Source organism: Anas acuta, chromosome 9 (genome assembly GCF_963932015.1).
Source record: "Anas acuta chromosome 9, bAnaAcu1.1, whole genome shotgun sequence".
Lineage (NCBI taxonomy): Eukaryota > Metazoa > Chordata > Aves > Anseriformes > Anatidae > Anas > Anas acuta.
Genome location: NC_088987.1, coordinates 9,272,704 through 9,291,662, shown reverse-complemented (window position 1 = coordinate 9,291,662; position 18,959 = coordinate 9,272,704). Strand labels below are relative to the sequence as shown.

The following is an 18,959-nucleotide window of genomic DNA, read 5'->3' as shown; positions in this document are numbered from 1 at the left end:
GCAGGTGAGTCAGGAGAAAAGCTGGGAGTCAGTCTGTGATGAAGCTGTCTGCAAAAGAGAAGAGGTCTGGGTGAAACTTTGTACCCAAGGTACAAACAGAAGTACTAAGCAAGAGCTTGCCTGGAGACTGTTCTTTTTAAGGATGAGCAGAGGTCAGAGTCTCTGGAGGCTCTGTTCTAGCTCCTTTCATTAACACTGCCTTCCTAAGGACTCCTTTTAATCTACTGGTAGCAAGCCTAGCTGCATCTCAGGAGTAAGGGGAAGAGAAAAGCTGCCCCGAGCAACATTTTCTGCTACAACAAGCAGTGTTTTGCAAGAGGGCACGCGCATATCAGTGGCCAGATGTGAGTGCATCCGGTCTGCGTCCCCCATCCCGAGCTTTAATGTAAATCACTTTGGCCTTCTGCAGTCTGACATTCTGGGCAGTCAGCACTCCAGATAGCTGAGTCAGCTCCTGTTCCTAGGAAAACTTAAAACTAACCACCACCCTCACTTCCTTCCCTACCTCTTTTTTTGTGTTTTTGACTGTTTTAACAAACTCTTATACAGCTTGTGTGCGAGCTACTGTCACAGCACCTTACCTCGTTCAACAACAGGTTTAGTCCTTCCCTTTCAAACAGGAGTTCTGGTCTACAGCCATTCATAAGTAACAGCTCATGGTTATTGTGCTTTGTGTGGGAGTTTTTTGCATCCCAGTTCAAAGAAGAGCAGAAGTGATCCTTTCCAGACATGGTACTGCAGGGGAAACAACTGAAACAGTACTTTCTGTATTTCCTGGTTTGCCCTTTATGCTGGTTCTTCTAGCCTCAAACTCTTCCTTCACTTACTACCATCTTCTGACAGATACCTTGGGCTGAAATGTGGGGCTGGGTCATTCGTCAGCCTTGTTCCGTTGTCCCTGCCTAGTTTATGGGGGTGCTTTCCTTGAGCTTTGTGTCCTGCTGACTTTAAGGAACAAAACCTGCAGTTAGGGCAGAATTTCACAACTCAACTTTTTGACTTCTGTGAGGAATTTGAGGTGTTCTGAGCTGCTGCCCTCTGAATGCCCACCCTGTGTGGCTCCGGTGGTCTTGCCAGGGTTGGCGACCTTGGGATATAAGATCTGCTTTGTTTTTGAAAAATAGTCCACTATTGCTGCATTCTTTGCCAAGAAAAGTACCGTTGTTCTCTGGGAGTGGGGTGGTACAGCACACTAGAGATTTTAAAAGGTGCAGCATGGTTTTACCATGATACCTTCCGTGATACTAGTCAAACAGCAGGGCTGCAGGCCATGCTGATCTCCTGTAACAGAGCTGGTGCAGGCATTGCCTCAGATCTCTTCCTCCAGGAGAGGCTAAACCTGCTCTTAAAGCTCAGGGTGGAGCCATGCTCTGTGTGCTTGGTTCTGTCTGTAGCTTCTGTCTGCATCTGTCCAGGCTTCACCAACTAACAGCACGTTTTCACTTTCATCCTCTCCAAGTGCTTTCTGTGAGTGTGATTTTTAACTCTTAATTACAGCATTTCCCCAAGCCTTAGACATATTGTAATGCTAAAATGCTGGTGTTACTTGCTGAAGGTGGGAAGGGGCTACCAACAGCTGCCTGAGCCTAGGAAACCTGCTGGTAGCTGTCTGCCTTTAGCCTAGGAACTGTGCTGGCTGCTGAGTAGTCAGGAGGTTGAATATTCCTGTCCCAGTTGAGCTGGCTTCTTCCAGCTCAGGCAAGCTCCTGGTTCTGAGAAATTTCAGACCAGGGTACCTTCGATCCATCTTGAAGGGCATGAAGCATTGAACAAGGCAGATAAGGACGTTGTGTGGATTTTTTTTGGTGGGACAGAGGAGTATTTTGTACTGCACTGAACACTTATCTCCTCAGTTTCCAGTGGAGTATGAATGCTCTGCCTCTTTGTTATGATAATGGCTTTGCTCAAGGAGCCACCAACTCTGTGGCAAGAAAATGTGTGAAACAAAGCCCCTGTGCTGTCTCTAAGCTGAGATCGAGTACTGCCACCCTGTGGGCCCAGGGCAAGGCTGCTGGGGCAGGACCCACCTTGGTGCTCTGCAGCCACCCTAGTGGAAGAGACGGGATTAACAAGGACACAACTCCTTACAGGACCCAGTTTTATTAAAACATCTTTGTTATCGCAGTCCTGGGTGCTGTGTACTTCTCATAGACCGGGTATCGGTGGCACAGTAAACATCCAGGGCTTGCTTTAGGAATGGCAGCATGTGGAGTTGACTCTGCAAGCACCATTACTGGGAGTGGTATTTGGCACATCTGTTGCTCCCTCTGCCTTGTATTTTGGGGGGGGTGGGCTGAAGTTTGAGAAGCCATTTCTTTGCTGGGCTTTCTGAGCTGAAGGTCAGAGCCCCTCATCTTGTTTGTACTGATCAGCTACTTAATTAGTAATGAGCTGGCCTGCTTTGTTCCTGTCCTGAGATAGCCTTAAGCCTAACCTGCCTCTTTCTCCCTTCCTCCTTTTTCTTGCTACTGACCTGCTTGCCTGTCTAACCCTGTGTGCGCCACACTTGCTGCTATACATCTCCTTCACTTTCTGCGTGACTGGACCCCGCCTGTAGCACCAGGTAGGAACCTCCCAGTGCCTCTCCACACTGTGCTCCCAGGAGTCTTAGAGGATGGGCACTTAGATTCATGTGAAGTTAATATTGGTGCACAACCGATGCCCCAGTGGCATGCTAATGACTGCAGTCATTATGAAGCAGCCCCTGGTGACCAGCTCCAGCTGCTTCATGGCCCTAGGGTCTCGCGTTGGATAAGGGTGTGAGCTGGCCTGTCAGCTGCCTAACGCATGGGTTGGTGTGACATTCTGTCAGACGTGATTTGAATGTCATCAGCAGAGCTTGTGTCTCCCCACACCTAAACGTAGCCTAAAGGACTCGCTAATGAAATAAAGACAGCAGGAAAGCTGCTTCCATGATCAGTGCCTAGTTAGGCATACAATCTGCTGAGGAGGGAATGCTTCTGTGACCGAATCATGGGGTGTATGATGACACTTATAATTTAAATATCAAAAGCAGTTGTGCACAGTAATAAGCAAACTCTTGCTCTTTGGTCTAGATAAAGTTTTCTTAGTCCTTCAGTGTATCTAGAGATTTAAGATGTCATTTCTTCCCTTCAGACTAAGGAAGAGCAGTCCCAGATCACCAGCCAGGTGACTGGACAGATTGGATGGAGACGTGAAGGGATCAAGTATCGTCGCAATGAACTCTTTCTTGATGTGCTGGAGAGTGTGAATCTCTTGATGTCCCCCCAGGGTAAGTGGGAGGTGTTGAGCTGGCATCCTTTTTCCCATCAAGGTTTATTAGTGGGGACTTGCCTAAGTGTGCTAACTGTTCTCTTCTCTACTCCAGGTCAGGTTTTGAGTGCTCATGTCTCTGGCAGAGTTGTGATGAAGAGTTATCTGAGTGGAATGCCAGAGTGCAAGTTTGGCATGAATGACAAGATTGTCATTGAAAAACAGGGTAAAGGGACTGCAGATGAAACGGGGAAAAGGTAAGAAGCCTTGGGGTAACTTGGGGTAAAAGCCACTTGCCACCAGGGACCCTTATGGAAGGGCAGCACTTGGTAGCTTTTTCTGATCTGACAGAAGCAGCTCATCTCTTCTTCCCCTCAGCTACTACTGCTGGTTTTTCTCTGGGTAGGTCAGCTGTCATGCGAGCTACCAGCCTGAGGGCCTCGGTATGGAAGGCTTCTCCATAGCAGGGCTGGTGTGAGCAGGTGGAATGTCATTTTTGGTGTCTGACTTCACATCTATACAGAAACAAGCGTCAGGAGAGGAGCTGTGAGTTCTCTGGGCTATCATCTTTAAGACTCAAATATGGTGTTAAGTGTGGAGTTCTTGCAGCTGGAAATGCTTCTCCAAGGTGGATTCTCCCAGAATTTGTAGCAGTTCTAGTCAGCGTGGAGACTTGTTCATAGGTTGCAGTGGTAACAGTGTTCCCTGGGAGCAGTGAAGGGACCCCTCTGACCGTAGCCTTTCCTACCCAGACTGTTCGCACACACTAGGCTGGTGGGCAGGCTAATACTGCATAAGCCCCTGCTGCTGGCATACGGTTGGCTGCGTGGACTGGCAGCTTGCCCCTTCTGGGAGCCCAGCTGCCTTCCTTCCTCAGGAAGTGCCTCAACCAGTACCAACCCTGAAGATGAAGATGGGTCTTAAGCCTTTTCCAGCCTTCCTGCTAGGGATGAAGAGAGAAAAGCAAAGGGACTGCCACGTTTTTCCCCACTAACTGTTTGTGACTCAGCTGTTTCTTCTTTTTTTTTTTTTTTGCTGACCCCTCAGTGAATTGGGAAGGTAGATAACCTGCTTCAGCTGTGTGCACTCTGCTCTCCCCGTCTCTTGCTTTGTGTGACCTGTGCATGTAACTCAGACCTCAGACACTTTCCGTGATGGTTCCTGTAAACGGAGCTGCGCTGCTATTTGCCTCTTCTCTCAGAACCAAGCCAAGAGCTATCACTTCACTGTCACCTTTAAGCTGTCTTTCTAGAACATGAATCTAGCTAACAAAATGGATGAGCCTCAGCTAGGGGAGATACCCTAGTGAGAATATCATCTGCGTAGGCCTCTGAAGAGTCAGCAGTACTGCCCCAGAGTTTGTATACTGCGAGTCCTCTCACCTGTAAATGTGTTACCTTTTTGAGTTACAGAAGCAGGATGGACGTGGTTTCTTTCTGGGTGGTTCTCTAGCAGGCAAGAGGTTGGAGGTGTCACTGTCCAGAGGTATTTAGCAGAGGTGACCAGCAGGAGCAGTTGCTGCCAGTTGTGTTTTGGCTTCTGGCACATGGCAATGCCAAGCCCTGAGCAATGCTGCCCAATGCCTGGACTAGTGCTGGGCAGCAGGGCTTTCCCAGCAGCGTTCCAAAAAAACAAGGAACTAGTCTGCTAATGCTGGGCAACAGATCAGGAAAGACTAACTCCTGCTATAAAGCACAAACTACACCGTTTTATGTCAAGTAAACAGCTGGTCAGCCTGGGGCAAGTCTGCTTCCCCTCTGTGCAGGTAGTGGTGGCTCCTAGGACAGCTGGAGCTGCCTGTGTCACATAGGCTCTCTCTGCACACTCGTGTGGTTACCCTGTTGCTCATAGCAGTTGAGGCAACCTAGAAATCACCGTACTACACTGCAGTACCTCTTCTGTATGATGCCTCTCCTGTTGCTACCTAATTCCCATTTTTTTTTCCCTCTCTTTTCTGGTCCCTCTCAGTAGCTGAAGGGAGTTCTTAGCTAACTTTAGGACCTGTCCCCTAGGACATCTTCCTTGCTGCTAGAACCCAGCACAAACTGAGTGCTGTCAGGCTAGGCTCATGCACCTAAATGCACAGATGGTAGCTGGGGAGATTTTTTTTTGTGTGAAGCGAGAGATTAACTTTTGTGGCATGGTACTCTGGTCCTTGGCAAATCAGTTACTGTGCTGGCCTGAGGACAAAGCTTCTGTCTGGTACCAAACCAGCTGCTAGCACTGTGGAAAGCAACATCTCTGAAGAGATTTCTGAAAAGGAAGACCCAAAACTTAGCATCTCCTAGGTGTGTGGCAGTGGGATAGCTTTGTGGACAGGAAAGTGTTCTCCCCTTTGAACTGCGCTGCGAGGTGACCTGGGTTAGCAGAGCTGCCCTTGCAGTACCGAGGTGCTGCTGGCAGGCAGACCCCAGCACGGTGTTCCTCTGGCTGCGACAGGAGGGTCGCATCTCTGGGGAGAGGAGGGAGAGAATTCTTTTAAACAAATGTCTTGAAATACGACCTTGGCAGTGGTGAAGCGAGGGAAGTTTGAGCCAGGAGGCCGCTGTCCCCTGAATCTCTCCCTGCCTCCCCATTTCCTGGACACCTGCACTGGCACCGTGCTCTGTAGAATAGTTTCTGCCTGAGCAGACTCTGCACTACGGGCTGCAGCTTGCACTTGTTGAACTTTGAGCACTTGTTTAACACTGCCTTGTGTTTCAGTGGCAAACAGTCAATCGCCATTGACGACTGCACTTTCCACCAGTGCGTGAGGCTCAGCAAATTTGATTCTGAGAGGAGCATCAGCTTCATTCCACCAGACGGAGAGTTTGAGCTCATGAGGTATGGTGTGGGGGTTGAGCAGGCTCGTGTTGGCATCTGTGTGTGCTCCTGCGTTGTGCTTGTCTCCTTTCTGCGGAGTGGAATCTGTAGATTGTCCCACAAATCCTCTTACAGATGTGATAGAAACCTAGCTGCATGGTTGTCTTTTCCTGCCTGTTAGCCTGCTCGATCTGGATTTTGTTTCAAGTTCTTAAAACTGGCATCCACGAGCGGGGTCACTTGGCAGGAACCTGACACAAAACTTGGACTGAAGAAGTTATTACTGCCCTAGGGCAGCGCAGATCTGACTGCTGCTTCCTTTCTGGCTGGTACTTCTAGGTTGTTCCCTAAGCAAAGAGTCTATCTCCTTAGGAAGGTGGTACAATTTGAGAGCCTAAGGGAAGTTAACTCCTCAGAGTTTGATGTTGCTTTTGTGCCCGCAGATACCGAACCACTAAGGACATCATCCTTCCCTTCCGGGTGATACCCCTGGTGCGGGAGGTGGGCCGGACCAAGCTGGAGGTGAAGGTGGTGATAAAATCAAATTTCAAGCCTTCCTTGCTGGCTCAGAAGATAGAGGTAAGCTGTGGCATATTATCTCTCTACTTATGTCCCCTGCTGTGCTGTCCTTGTGGAGGAGTCCTCAAGCTTGTACAGGCCCAAAGTGAACTGAATGCCTCGCAGATATGGTGCTGCTGCCCTGTAGAAGGGAAATACCATGCAGGGGGAAAGTGGAAGCTATTTTCAGTTGCACAGTCACCCTTGGCAGATTCTGAAACACCCTTGTGGATTCTGAAAATGTTTGAGTCGGTACTTCAAAGCAAGAAATTAGAGTTAGACAAGATGCCTCATGGTAGCTGCTGATTTCTGGGGCCCTGATATGGAGACAGAAGGGCAGCTGCTGTCCCAGACCCCCGGCCTGACATAGGAGGAGGCAGTTTTCCTGTGAGATGGCACAGAGTGCCCTGGCTGCAGTCTCAGTTTCCCTTCTCACCATGTTCTGCCTTCCAGGTCCGGATCCCAACACCCCTCAACACCAGTGGAGTGCAAGTCATCTGCATGAAAGGGAAGGCGAAGTACAAGGCCAGTGAGAATGCCATTGTGTGGAAGTAAGTGAGCGTGCTGGGGGCAGGGTCTGGGGAGGCAAGAGTGTTCAGTGCTCCTGGCTGCACCGAGCACCTGTAGGGGAGGGGAGATTAAATTTGGGCACCTCCTCACTTCTGGGTTTTCTCTGGTAGGATAAAACGTATGGCTGGAATGAAGGAATCCCAGATCAGTGCAGAGATCGAGCTGCTGCCCACTAATGACAAGAAGAAGTGGGCTCGGCCCCCAATCTCCATGAACTTTGAGGTGAGTCTCTGTCTGCCTTCTGGGGGCAGCTAACCTTAGAGAATCTCTGTCAGAACAGTCCCTTCTGCCCTCATGGGAACTGCACGGTTACAAGTATTCTCTGTCCCATGCTGCTGTGTGGCTCTGCCTTATATAAGCCAGCCAGGTGGCAAAGCTAATGGGGGGAAAAAAATCACCTTTAAAGCCCCTGGAGTCTGTCACCGGCCATGGTGACAAAGGGGAGGGGAGTGGTGGCTCCTGGTGTCTGTTCTGGGCTGTTGGGTACGGAGTGCATCTTATCCCTCTGTTCCAATGTTCTCCGCTGCCTTTCCCTTTCCCAACAGGTCCCGTTTGCACCCTCTGGGCTGAAGGTGCGTTACCTGAAAGTCTTTGAGCCAAAGCTGAACTACAGTGACCACGACGTGATCAAATGGGTGAGGTACATCGGCAGGAGTGGGATCTACGAGACCAGATGCTAGCCCCAAGGGGCTGGCAGGCTCCCTCTTCTCCAAGCCATCCTCCGCGTCTCCTCAGTCTTCAAGTACATTCAGAGAACATCGGCCTGGCCCCTCTACGCAGATCGAAAGCCCCTGGGGCTCACCTTGGGAGCGGACTTGCCTGTCCGTGCTTGGTTTCCACCCGCGCCGCAGCTGAAGTTCAGAACCCGGTCTCGTGCAGGGCTGCGGCCAGCCTCCCGCTCCCCGTCCCAGGGTGGGGAAGGGCTAGTCTAACTCCCCTCCTCTCGTGATCTTTCTAGGGAACGTCCACCATTAAACTTCTCTTCTGTTGGTGTCTCACTACTTGCATCATATCCTAGTATTTTTGAAGTTCTTGTGCATATGTACTCGTAGAATAGACCTAAACATAGACTGGACAAATCTTGAGTTGAAGTTACCCTGGCTTCTGTACTAGCTATTGCTGTTGTGGTAGATGTTGCTGGCCAGTCTGAGATGCCTGAGGTGGTGAGTTTTTGTTGGGCTTCCACCCGAGGAGATGGTGGGCTCGCCGCATCTCGCCACCTTCCTCCTTCTTGCAAAGTCTTCAGTATCGAGTCCTGCTGTGGGAAGGTTTGTGACCAAAACACGAGGAGGGTTTAGACTCTTGCTGGTGTGTACGTGGGTGGCACAGCATTTCGGGTCCTGAGAGCACTTACCCTCTACCTGCTGCTGGCTCGAGCCAGTCTTTCCTTTCCAAACGAATTGGAGATTTGTTGGAAATTTCCAAACGAATTGGACCTGTCCCAGGCTCCTTTCCAAATGTCTCGGAGCCCTGGGGAGCGTGGCTCAGCTGAGCTCTGCCAGGATGCGACCGGGGGCTGCCCTCTGGGACCGAAAATCGCACTCGCCAGTAAGCCCCTTGCCCCAGCCCGCCCTCTCCGCACTTCTACCGACCGCTTCTGGGCCATAGGAATGCTGCTGCCGCCCACCGTCCCGCTTCTGGTAGTGTGGTCTCCATTTTGTACACCCTGTGATTTGTCCAGCGCTCAACCTAATAAACGATGTAGAACGGAGCCGGCTCTGCGTGCTGCTGGGGGGGCTCTGGGGAACACGGGGGGGGAGGAGGAGGAGTGACGGGGACAGGGCTGGACCCACCCTGTCCCTGGGAGCGTTTTAAAGGGGGATCCCCTGCACCCCATTCATCCCCCATTCACCTTCATCCCCCATTCAATCTATAGGGCGCCCAGTGATGCCTTCCCCCGCACTGCGCACGCGCGGCCCTCTCCAGGACTACATTTCCCAGCATCCCCCGCTCCCCCTCCCCTCTCTCCCTCTTCCCGGCAGCCCCCGCGCCTCCTTCCGGGCGTGTGGCGGGGCCGTGAGGCGGCGGCGGGCGGGGGCCGGGCCCCGCTCGGGCCATGGCGTCGTGCGCCGACATCCTCCGCAGCGAGTTCCCCGAGCTGGACGGCGAGGTCTTCGCCTACGTGACGGGTGAGGGCGGCCCCCGAGCCGTCCCGGTACGGTGTGGGTGGGGGGGGGGGGAAGCGGAGGGCGGCTTTCCGTCGGCCGTGTCGCGATTGTCCCCTCTCATGTCGCGACATGAGGGAGGAAAGGGGGGGGGGGGTGTGCAGCGCTGTGTGCCCGCAGGGATCCTGCACAGCAGCGGCGGGGACTTCGAGTCGGTGGACGAGCTGGTGGAGGCGGTGGGCGAGCTGCTGCAGGAGGTGGCGCCGGCCGGCAAGGACGAGGGCGCCGTGCGGGAGGTGTGCCAGCGGCTCTTCAACGCCCTGCAGCTGTGAGCGGCCTTCCTCCTCCCCATCATCATCATCCTCACCCTCCTCCTCATCCCCCTCATCCCCTCCTCACTCCTCTTCCTCGCCCGCAGGGATGAGGGCCGGGCGCAGCGCTGCAGCCAGGTGCTGCTGGATGCCCCCATCCAGCTCTCGCAGATCACGGATGGATACGGTGAGTGCTGCACGGAGGGCTCACAGCGTCCCCATGGAGCTGTCATCCTCCTCCCGGCTCCCCCTCGCCTCACCCAGCGTCTCCCCGCAGATTCCAACGCGGACCTGCTGCCGGGGCTGCTGCTGAAGAGAGGCCAGGCGTCGGTAAGCACAGCGCTGCGTCCTTCTTGTAACCCGCTGGGAAGAACTCACACCTGGGGCTGCAGGGTCATGCTCTGCCCCGTCACCTCGCCCTCTGTGAGCAGCCAGGGCAGGGGTCGTGGTGGTGAGGTGTAGCTGCAAGGCTGCTGCTCCCTTGCAGCAGCCACCCTGTGAGTTGTGATGCTCTCGGTCAGGTAAAGAGGCTCGGTGGGAGTTAGCAGCTCGTTAATCTGACCAGATTTGTTTTGCTGTTGTTTCTTAATGGGCTTCAAAGCGTGGTTGTGTCGCTGAGAGCGCGGCTTGCCTGACTTCATGAGGGACTTTGGTTTCTGCAGCAAGGCTTTGGGTTGTGAAATCGGGGTGTAGGGGGTGAGCTTGCTGCATGTGCTGAGGGAAGAAGCCCTGAGATGCGATCAGGGCTCAGGGAGTTCGCACGGAGCTGCTCTTTCCGGAGGGCTGTGGGGAGGTTGTCAGCCCAGCTCTAAAAGCTGCTGTGGGTTGTGATTTGGGAAGATGGGGAGCAGAAAAGTTTGGAAGTCATTACACTCTGTGGCGTGCAGGAAATCAGAACGCCCTTGCCAAAAAAGTGTGTAGCGGCTCAGGAGCGGCCTGGGGTGCCCTCTGTGCTGGCTGTGCCGAGGTCTGGGCACGAGGAGGATCTACAAAGCCAGGACGTTGGCAGCTGCGCGGGGTGGGCAGCGTCTCTGCTGGGTGCTCTGCTGCAGAGCTCTCCTCCCGGGGCTTCACGTCGAGCACAGAACCGCGTGCCAGAGCCGAGACCCAAGGCGATCCCCGCGTGGCTGAGGGGGACAGCTAGCAGCTGCTGCTGGGTTTGGTGCTGGGGCTGTTGCTCCTCGGTTTGTCGTCTGGCTCGCGCGGCCGCAGCTCAGGAAGGATTTTCCAAAAAAGTGGAAAAGGTTCAGATCCCTCGAGTTTTGGAGGATGGCTTACCAGGAGACTGAGGGAGCTCAGTGTCGTTTATGGGGTGATCTCACCTACCTGTAGGAACCGGGCTGCAGAGCTGGCTGGAGATGCCTGGGAGGGCCTTTGGTCAGCCACAAGTATTTGACTCGATGCAGGAATAAACTGGAGGGGGCTGGGAGCCTGGCAAAGGCCAGAGGCCGTGTTAAAACGCTTGGCTTCTTTTTGCCTTCAGATTTAATTAAACGCTCTTTGGCTCTGTCTTGATTGATCTGCTGCATAACCTGAGTTAGTTCCAGGCTGGCTAAAGTTTAACAGGCCGGGGAGGGGCAGTGCCTGATGGTAGGGGCTGCGGGGGAGGCGCTGGGACAGCAGGTCCGTGTTGAGGTGCCTGGGGCTGACCCAGAGAACCAGAGAAACTGCCCGTGGGAAAGAGCATTCAGGTTAGGGTCAGCCAAACCCCGTGCTCGCCGAGGCAGAACTGCTGCATGCAAGGGGTTGATTTAGGACTTCAGTCCTGAAGTGACTTCCTGGCCTGATTAGCTTCCTCAAAATGTGTTGGAGTCTGTCCCGGTTCCCCTGTCCTGTCTCCCTCCTGCTCTCCCTTCCGCCCAGGCAGGTGGGTTGGCTGAGCTCCTTTCTCTCGGAGTTGGGGTTTGGGGGCTTTTGCTGAAGATGCTCTCTCTGTAAACTCTGGTTGTGCCCCAGATGGTGGATGCCAAGAAACTGGAGAAGGCAGAAGCCAGGCTGAAAGCCAAGCAGGACCGGAGGATGGAGAAGGATTCCACCAAGTCATCTGGCCCTCTGTGAGTACCGAGGGTGCCTCCAGCACCCCGCCTGCTCTGCCGAGCATGGCTGAGATCAGTTTGGGCTCAGCTTTCCTGCTGAGCCCCCTTCTCTGTCTTCCACCTGCCTGCAGGGTCCTCGAGGAGGCAACTGCCAGCCAGGCTGCCAGCAAGAAGGAGACTCGCATGGAGTCCTCAGGCAAGAACAAATCATACGACGTCCGCATCGAGAACTTCGACGTCTCCTTCGGTGAGCGGTGAGTGCAGAGGGGACAGTGGGATGAGCCCTGCTAGGCTGCAGGACGTGCTGAGGAGTGGATTGGAGAGCTCCGTGGTGGTTGCATGGCCCCAGCACAGCCTGGAAAGGTGCTGGGGGGAGGTGGCTGCTGGTTTCCTCTCTCCCCACGGGGCGGGATGAGCAGGGAGCTGTTTTTTTCCCTCCCTGCAGTGTCCTGCTGGCGGGAGCAGACCTCAACCTGGCGTTTGGCCGGCGCTATGGGCTGGTGGGCAGGAACGGGCTGGGGAAGACCACGCTGCTGAAGATGATCGCCAGTCGGAGCCTGCGCATCCCCTCGCACATAAGCATCCTCCACGTGGAGCAGGAGGTGGCGGGGGACGAGACGCCGGCCCTGCAGAGCGTGCTGGAGTGTGACACCACTCGGGAGAGCCTGCTGCGGGAGGAAAAGGAGCTGACGGCCAAGGTTAACGCCGGCAGGTGAGATATTGCTGGATTTCCAGCCCTTCTACAGCCTCTCGACCACGAAGTCTCGTTCTGAGATCTCTCCCTTCCAGTGGAGGACTCCGGCAGGGCTCGCTTTAGTCCTGCCTGGGGAGATCAGCCTCCTGCAGCGCTCAGCCCCTGACCCCAGTCCATCCCACGTGTTCCTCTTTGCTCTGCTCCAGGGGAGAAGGGACGGAAGGCGCCAGGCTGTCAGAGATCTACGCGAAGCTGGAGGAGATTGAGGCAGACAAGGCCCCAGCGAGGTGAGATGACCCTGCAGGCACTGCTTGCTGTCTGCTGGCGTGGCGAGATGTGCTTTGCAGCTTGGAAGGGTGATGCTGTGCCCCTGGCATCCAGCATGCGGGGACAGGGGCTCTTCTGGGGTAGAAGTACTCAAGCTTCCCCCAGAAGCTGGAGGTGTTTCTGCCCCAAATGGCTTGCGTTGTTGCTGCCGCTCCTCCCCAGGTTCCTGGTGGCTGGGGAAAATTTCTGGGATGGTGGTGGCAGGAACCTCTTGGCCAAAGAGCTGAAAGCTTCTTGGGAATTCACGTGGGTGCTGTGCCTTGCTGGGCTGCATTTCCCAGCCAAACGCTGCTCTTGGGCACAAACGGGAGTTTTTGTGCACCAGGATGGACTTAAGCTATGTAGCAGAGTGGGTCAGGACCTGAGGCTGTGCTCTGTAGGTGCACGGTGTGCCACCTTCCTGTTCTCTCACCTTTCCCCCAGGGCGTCTGTCATCCTGGCTGGGCTGGGCTTCAATGCAAAGATGCAACAACAGACAACCAAGTAAGTGCCCAGGCTTTGGACAGCAGAGACTTAAATTTAATGGGTTTGGGGAGAACTCGTGCTGTGCCTGCAGGGACGAGCTGTCCGTGGGTGACAGCAGAGAGAAAAGGGTGGTGGGGAGCAGGGGGCCAGGCAGGCGGGGTTGTTGTGATTAAATTCTAACCCCTGGGTACAACCTTTTCTCTCCTCAGAGAGTTTTCTGGAGGCTGGAGGATGAGACTGGCCTTAGCCAGAGCCCTGTTTGCCAGGTTGGTGGCCAGTTGTTAGCCCTCCTTGCTGTCCGTGCTGCAGAGGGCAGGGGGGCTGCCTGGCTGTTCTCTCGACTCAGCCTCTCGGGGTGGGAGGTTTTCGAGGCATCAGGGCTCTGTATGCATGGTAAAATGTGCTTTGCGTTGACCCTGTGCTCTTTTTGCTCCTGATGCTTCTCTTGTTTTCCCTAGGCCAGATCTCCTTCTACTGGACGGTAAGTTGATCCCAGGAGCCCTTCTACCCCTGCCGCCGGGCCTGCCCATGCCCTTGCTGGGTTGGGAACGCAGCGTGGCCTTTAGCTGCCTGCTCAAAATAGCCCTGCGTGACAGGGCTGGTGCTCGCAGGGCTGTCACTGCGCCCTGGGGATGGCGTGGAGCCATCTGCAGCCAGGAAACCTGCTCGGGCAGCCCCTCTGGCTGCCCACTAGCCTCTCCTATGTAAAAAAGACGTAACTCAGTCCTCCCAACCCCTCCTAACTTCAGCGCCTCTCTCTTCCCTCAGAGCCCACCAACATGCTGGACGTGAGGGCCATTCTGTGGCTGGAGAACTACCTGCAGGTACGGGGCGGTGCGGGGCAGCGCGAGCCTTGGCCACGGCTCCTGTGCGGTGCAGGGGCTCCAGCCCTGTGCTGGGCTCAGCAGCCAGGGGACAGGGACAGCCTCGCGGGCTGCGTGGTGGCACCGGGCCCCGTGCTGCGGCTCGATGACGCTCAGGTTCCCTCGGGTCTCCCTCTTGCTGTCTCCTCCAGACCTGGCAGTCGACCATCCTCGTGGTGTCCCACGACAGGAATTTCCTCAACGCGGTGGCCACGGACATCATCCACCTGCACTCGCTGCGGCTGGACGCCTACCGGGGGGACTTTGAGAACTTCATGAAGACCAAGGAGGAGCGACTGAAAAACCAGCAGCGGGAGTACGAAGCGCAGCAGCAGTACCGCGAGCATATCCAGGTACTGGGGGACACCCGTAGGGTTTGGACACTCTTCTTCCAGCCTTGCCCCTTTCTCCCTGCTTTGAGCGAGCCTCCCAGGCTGCCCTGCTTCCAGTAATTTCTGCTCTTGGAGTTTTCATTGCTGTTCAGTCTTGCAGTGACCTGTGGCTGAACGAGCCCGGGGGTTCTCTGATGCTTTTTTGTCACTTGTAGGTCTTCATCGACCGCTTTCGGTATAACGCGAACCGGGCGTCCCAAGTACAGAGCAAGCTCAAGCTGTTGGAGAAGCTGTGAGTGCCTGTCCTGCTCCTCTCTGGAGGTTTGGGGGTGTGTTAGGTGTTGATGGGAAGAACTGGATGTTCCCAGGTGGTCCCCAGGGCCCTGGAAGGCGCTGTGTATCTGGAGGGATGGGTGTGGCTTGGATTTTGGGCGCTCTCTCTCTGGTCCAGAGGCTTTGCCGAGGATGAGGCTTCACAGAGCTGGGCTGCTGGTGTGGGGACAGTGCAGGGCTCCTCAGTTACACCTCTTCCCTCTTGCAGGCCAGAGCTGAAACCTGTGGACAAGGAGTCTGAGGTGATGATGAAGTAAGTGTCCCCTTGCTTGGAAAGGACCCGGGAGGGGACCCAGCTCCCTTTTCGCCCTGAGCTCCTCCTGGGATAACCACTGCTCCTCCTCCAGCATGGGGTCTGGATGGGCCCCCACGCTCAGGCTGGGCTCCCTCTGTGTCCCCTCCTCGTGACCATCCCTCCCAGAGTCCCTGCATGCTCGGGAGCCCCCTTTGCCACCTGCAGTGGTTGTCCCGGGGGGGCTGGGAGCAGGGTCTCTGAAGTACCTGGCCAGCTCTCACCTCTTCCTGCCTTCCCAGGTTCCCCGATGGCTTTGAGAAGTTCTCCCCCCCCATCCTGCAGCTAGATGAAGTAGATTTCTGTTACGACCCGAGTCACTACATCTTCCGTTCCCTCTCTGTCTCTGCCGACCTGGAGTCCCGCATCTGTGTGGTAGGTTTGGGACTGCAGGGGAAGGGTGGCTGCGAGGGGCCGTGGCTGTCCCCACTCGAAGCAGAGCCAGCTTCCACGTCAGGTCAGGCTGCTCAGGTCCTTGTCCAGTTGAATTCTGGATGAAATATTCCTCCCTGGGGACATCCAGATGAGGCTGGGACCAATTAATCCTTGGGCTTGAGAACTGGGGAGGGAACATGCTCCAGCAGTGCTGTGCGTGCAGCTCCTCAGCGATAAGAACGCAGCTTCCAGGTGGCTGGAGCCACTGGTTTGACACTCATCCTGCCCCTTCCACTGCGTGATCATCCAGGAGAGCTGAATTCCCTGATCACTGCCCCCTTCTCCATGGTACCTTTGTGGATTTCATGTTCTCCAATGCTGCTGCTGCTTCTCTAGGTTGGGGAGAATGGAGCTGGCAAGTCGACCATGCTAAAGATCTTAATGGGGGAGCTGGCACCAGTCAGAGGGATCAGGCATGCTCACAGGTACCTGGTAGGAAGGGGTGAGGGACTGGGGGGGAATGGTGCAGCTGGGGAGGGCTCCGGGGCTGTGCTTTGGGGTGATGGCTGCTGCTGTGATGGGATGGGAGCTGCACGCCCCCCTCTTGTGCCCCCTTCCTGTAGCTGCAGCTGGGAGTGCTGCGGTTACAGCGCCCGGTGCCAGTTCCCCGTCTCTCTCCTCCTTCTGCAGAAACCTTAAGATCGGCTATTTCAGCCAGCACCACGTGGATCAACTGGACTTGAACATCAGTGCTGTAGAGCTGCTGGCAAGGAAGTTCCCAGGTGGGTTTTGGAGATCTGAGGAGCTCTGGGCCACTTGAATCTCCCCTGCCACGCAGATCGATTTGTCCCTCAGACGTGGTCCCTGGGCAGAAGGCCCTGTCACCTCAGTGCTCGGGGGATGCTTTCTGCCCTGAGTTAACTGTTCACGTCAAGCATGAGTTCAGGTCACCAGCCTTGAGTAGCTGAGGTGGTTGTGCAGGGGCAGCCAGCCTGCCAGGAGCTCTGTGGCCAGCAGATCTCACGCTGGTGCCATATTTTGGCCATATTTTGGAGGTAGCTGATCCCACTTTACTGTGACTTCCCTGCCAGTCACAGGACAAGCAGCTGGCCCTCCTTTCTGCCACCTCCCAAACCTCCCAGCTCCCCTCTCCATGACATAACATGATGTTTGCCACGAGGAGTTTGGGGCAGCGTTACTCAGAGCTGGTCACAACCGCTGGCTGCGCGGCCCCTGCCCTGCTTGTGTCAGTCAGTCTTTTCCACACAAACCCTCCGCTCGGACACTGCCTCCGAGCAGCTGCCAAATCCCTCGGCTGCCTGGCCTTGATACAGGCCAAGGGCACTGCAGGAAGCGCCAGCTGGCCCCAAGGTCCCGGGATGCTCGTGTGCCATATCTGTGTTGTGCCGTGCTCCCGCAGGGAAGACGGAGGAGGAGTACCGGCATCAGCTGGGGAGCTACGGCGTCTCGGGGGAGCTGGCCGTGCGCCCTGTGGCCAGCCTGTCTGGAGGGCAGAAGAGTCGAGTGGCCTTTGCGCAGATGACAATGTCCTGGTAATTCCCTCCCACACGTGGGAAGTTGGTGCGGGGCCGCATCCTCGGGGCCCTGCTTCACCAGGAGGAAGGGAGAGGAGATTGGGGAGGGAGATTGTCACCTGGTGGGGACTGTGGCGGAGGGGGCAGGCGGTTTTCTGCTGCTGCGTTGAGCTCAGAGGGTGTCCCTGGAGCTGGGCAGCACAGACCCTGGGGCCATGCAGTGCCTGTGGCTGTGGCTTTACGTGGTTAAAGCCATTGCCTCGACTCCTCCCTGCATGGAGGGCCCAGCAGGGCACAGGGGCACGGGCAGGGTGCTCAGAGCTGTCTTCTCTTCCAGTCCAAACTTCTACATCCTGGATGAGCCAACAAATCACCTGGACATGGAGACCATCGAGGCACTAGCGAAGGCGCTGAATAAGTTCCGGGTAAGGCTCGGCAGCCGAGATCTCCCATTTTTCTAACGCTTCCTGCATCCTCCAGCTTGGGTGACTCAGTTTTTCAGCCAGGAGCGGACCATGATCCACTCCTGGCTGAAAAACTCCAAAACCACCAAATTCCAGTGGTGGTTTCAAGTCCAGGAGATGCGGTGGGAAGCTGGTTGCATTTCTGCCTTAGCTGTCTGTGCTGGTGGCTTGTTTCGCTTGTTGATTTTGGCTGAGAGAAGCAGCAGCGAGCCAGAGCACAGCTTGTCCCCCATCTTGGCCAGCCACCTACGGGCTGTGACCGCTCCCCTGCTGCTGCGTGCAGCGCCCAGCCCTGCCTTGGGGCCCTCGTGGCTGTTCCTCAGGCAGCTTTTTGTGGCTCAGAGCTGAGCCTCCAGGTAGCGCTGTAATGAACCGGGTTCTTGCTGTTCTGTACTTGCCCGCGTTAGGTCATTTTCCCTACAAGAGAAAAACGAGGTTACTCAGGGCCTTGTCCCGTCACCTTTTGGCTGTCGTTGCCTCCAACTAGAATTTCCATCCTCAAAGTTTGTCAGAGGTCCAGAGAGCCAGTGGCCAACCCCGTGCTTGCCCTCAGGGAAGGGAACCTAAGCATTTGCTGTGCACGTGCCTCCTCCGCACCAGATCTGTCCATCCCAGCTGAAGGCAGGAAAGCCCTTAGGCAAGGCCGGAATTCCTGGCTGCCTGTGAAGCACCGTGCCTCTCCCCAGTGCAGGTGGAAACCTGAAGTCCCGTTTCTGGCTGGAAGGGCACAAAGGACCACGTGCGGGGTCCCCTGCCACCAGAGCCCTGCTTTGTGGTCCCCTCAGTTCCCTTTTTCTCCTGCTGCGTTCGCAGGGCGGTATCATCCTGGTGTCCCACGACGAGTGCTTCATCCGCCTGGTGTGCCAGGAGCTGTGGGTGTGCGAGAACGCCACCGTCACCCGCATCGAGGGCGGCTTCGACCAGTACAGAGACATCCTGAAGGAGCAGTTCCGAAAGGAGGGTTTCCTATAAGCGAGGCGGGGGGGGGCCCAGCCTGCCCAAGGAGGCTTCGGGCGCTGCAGCCTCCAGCCGCGCCGAGCCCGGCGGAGCGCCGAGGAGGTGGCACGGACCCCAGCCACGCCATCCAGCTGCCACCCGAACTGCTCTCCCCTCCTGGGGCGCGGGCGGCCCCCGCTCTGCCCTTCTGCCCGGCCGCCCGTGCAAGGACAGCGAGGGACCGGGAGCCGCGGGCGCTGCTCCTCGTGGGCGCTGCCTGCGCCGTGCTCCAGGCCTGGGCCGTGCCTGGAGCTGCTGCTCCGCTGGGATGAGGAAAGGAGGTGTCCCCCCACCCTGGTTGTAACTCCGTGCTCGCGAGGGCAGGAGAGGAGCTGTTCTCCTTTCTTCGCTTACCCCCACTGCCTTTTTCTTTGTGTTTTTTTTTTTTTTTTTCTGGTTAACTGGTGCGCACTGGTCAGATTCTCACACCGTCTTTCTCTCCCCAGCTCTCCTACGCTCCCGTCCCCTCTGCTGCCCGGGCGGGAAGCGAGACCTTTGCTGCTACAACCACCCCCAGCCTCTTCCCAAACCCCTGGAAGCACTGGGGGCGAGGGTTCGCTTTGCCTGTCCCCCCCCATGGGGCTCGCCTGCGTGCCCCCACGGGGTGCGGGGTGCGAGTGGGCCCCTCCAGCATGGGGGTGGCGGTGTAAATAAAAGCAGAACGCTA

General features: G+C 55.9%; 2 protein-coding genes across 3 annotated transcripts in view; both read left to right on the top strand.

Annotated features, from left to right (window-relative positions):
• Positions 1 to 8,875, top strand: part of AP2M1 (adaptor related protein complex 2 subunit mu 1) — a 28,204-nt gene extending 19,329 nt beyond the window's left edge. For both annotated transcript variants that reach the window (XM_068692952.1, XM_068692953.1), the window contains exons 5-11: positions 3,118 to 3,253; positions 3,350 to 3,491; positions 5,938 to 6,057; positions 6,480 to 6,615; positions 7,048 to 7,145; positions 7,275 to 7,386; positions 7,710 to 8,875. In XM_068692952.1, coding sequence (XP_068549053.1) covers positions 3,118 to 3,253; positions 3,350 to 3,491; positions 5,938 to 6,057; positions 6,480 to 6,615; positions 7,048 to 7,145; positions 7,275 to 7,386; positions 7,710 to 7,844 — 879 coding nt within the window. In that variant the 3' untranslated portion in view covers positions 7,845 to 8,875. The remainder of the gene's footprint in view (positions 1 to 3,117; positions 3,254 to 3,349; positions 3,492 to 5,937; positions 6,058 to 6,479; positions 6,616 to 7,047; positions 7,146 to 7,274; positions 7,387 to 7,709) is intronic.
• Positions 8,876 to 9,145: 270 nt separating this feature from the next.
• Positions 9,146 to 18,959, top strand: ABCF3 (ATP binding cassette subfamily F member 3). Its single transcript, XM_068692023.1, has 21 exons — positions 9,146 to 9,293; positions 9,450 to 9,597; positions 9,688 to 9,767; positions 9,858 to 9,910; positions 11,537 to 11,634; positions 11,748 to 11,870; positions 12,062 to 12,328; positions 12,517 to 12,597; positions 13,061 to 13,120; positions 13,312 to 13,368; positions 13,561 to 13,583; positions 13,871 to 13,926; positions 14,118 to 14,318; positions 14,513 to 14,589; positions 14,839 to 14,883; positions 15,165 to 15,297; positions 15,694 to 15,782; positions 15,988 to 16,079; positions 16,718 to 16,850; positions 17,170 to 17,257; positions 18,110 to 18,959. Exons 1-21 carry the CDS (start codon positions 9,221 to 9,223, stop codon positions 18,266 to 18,268), a joined length of 2,136 nt encoding a protein of 711 aa, XP_068548124.1. The 5' UTR covers positions 9,146 to 9,220; the 3' UTR covers positions 18,269 to 18,959.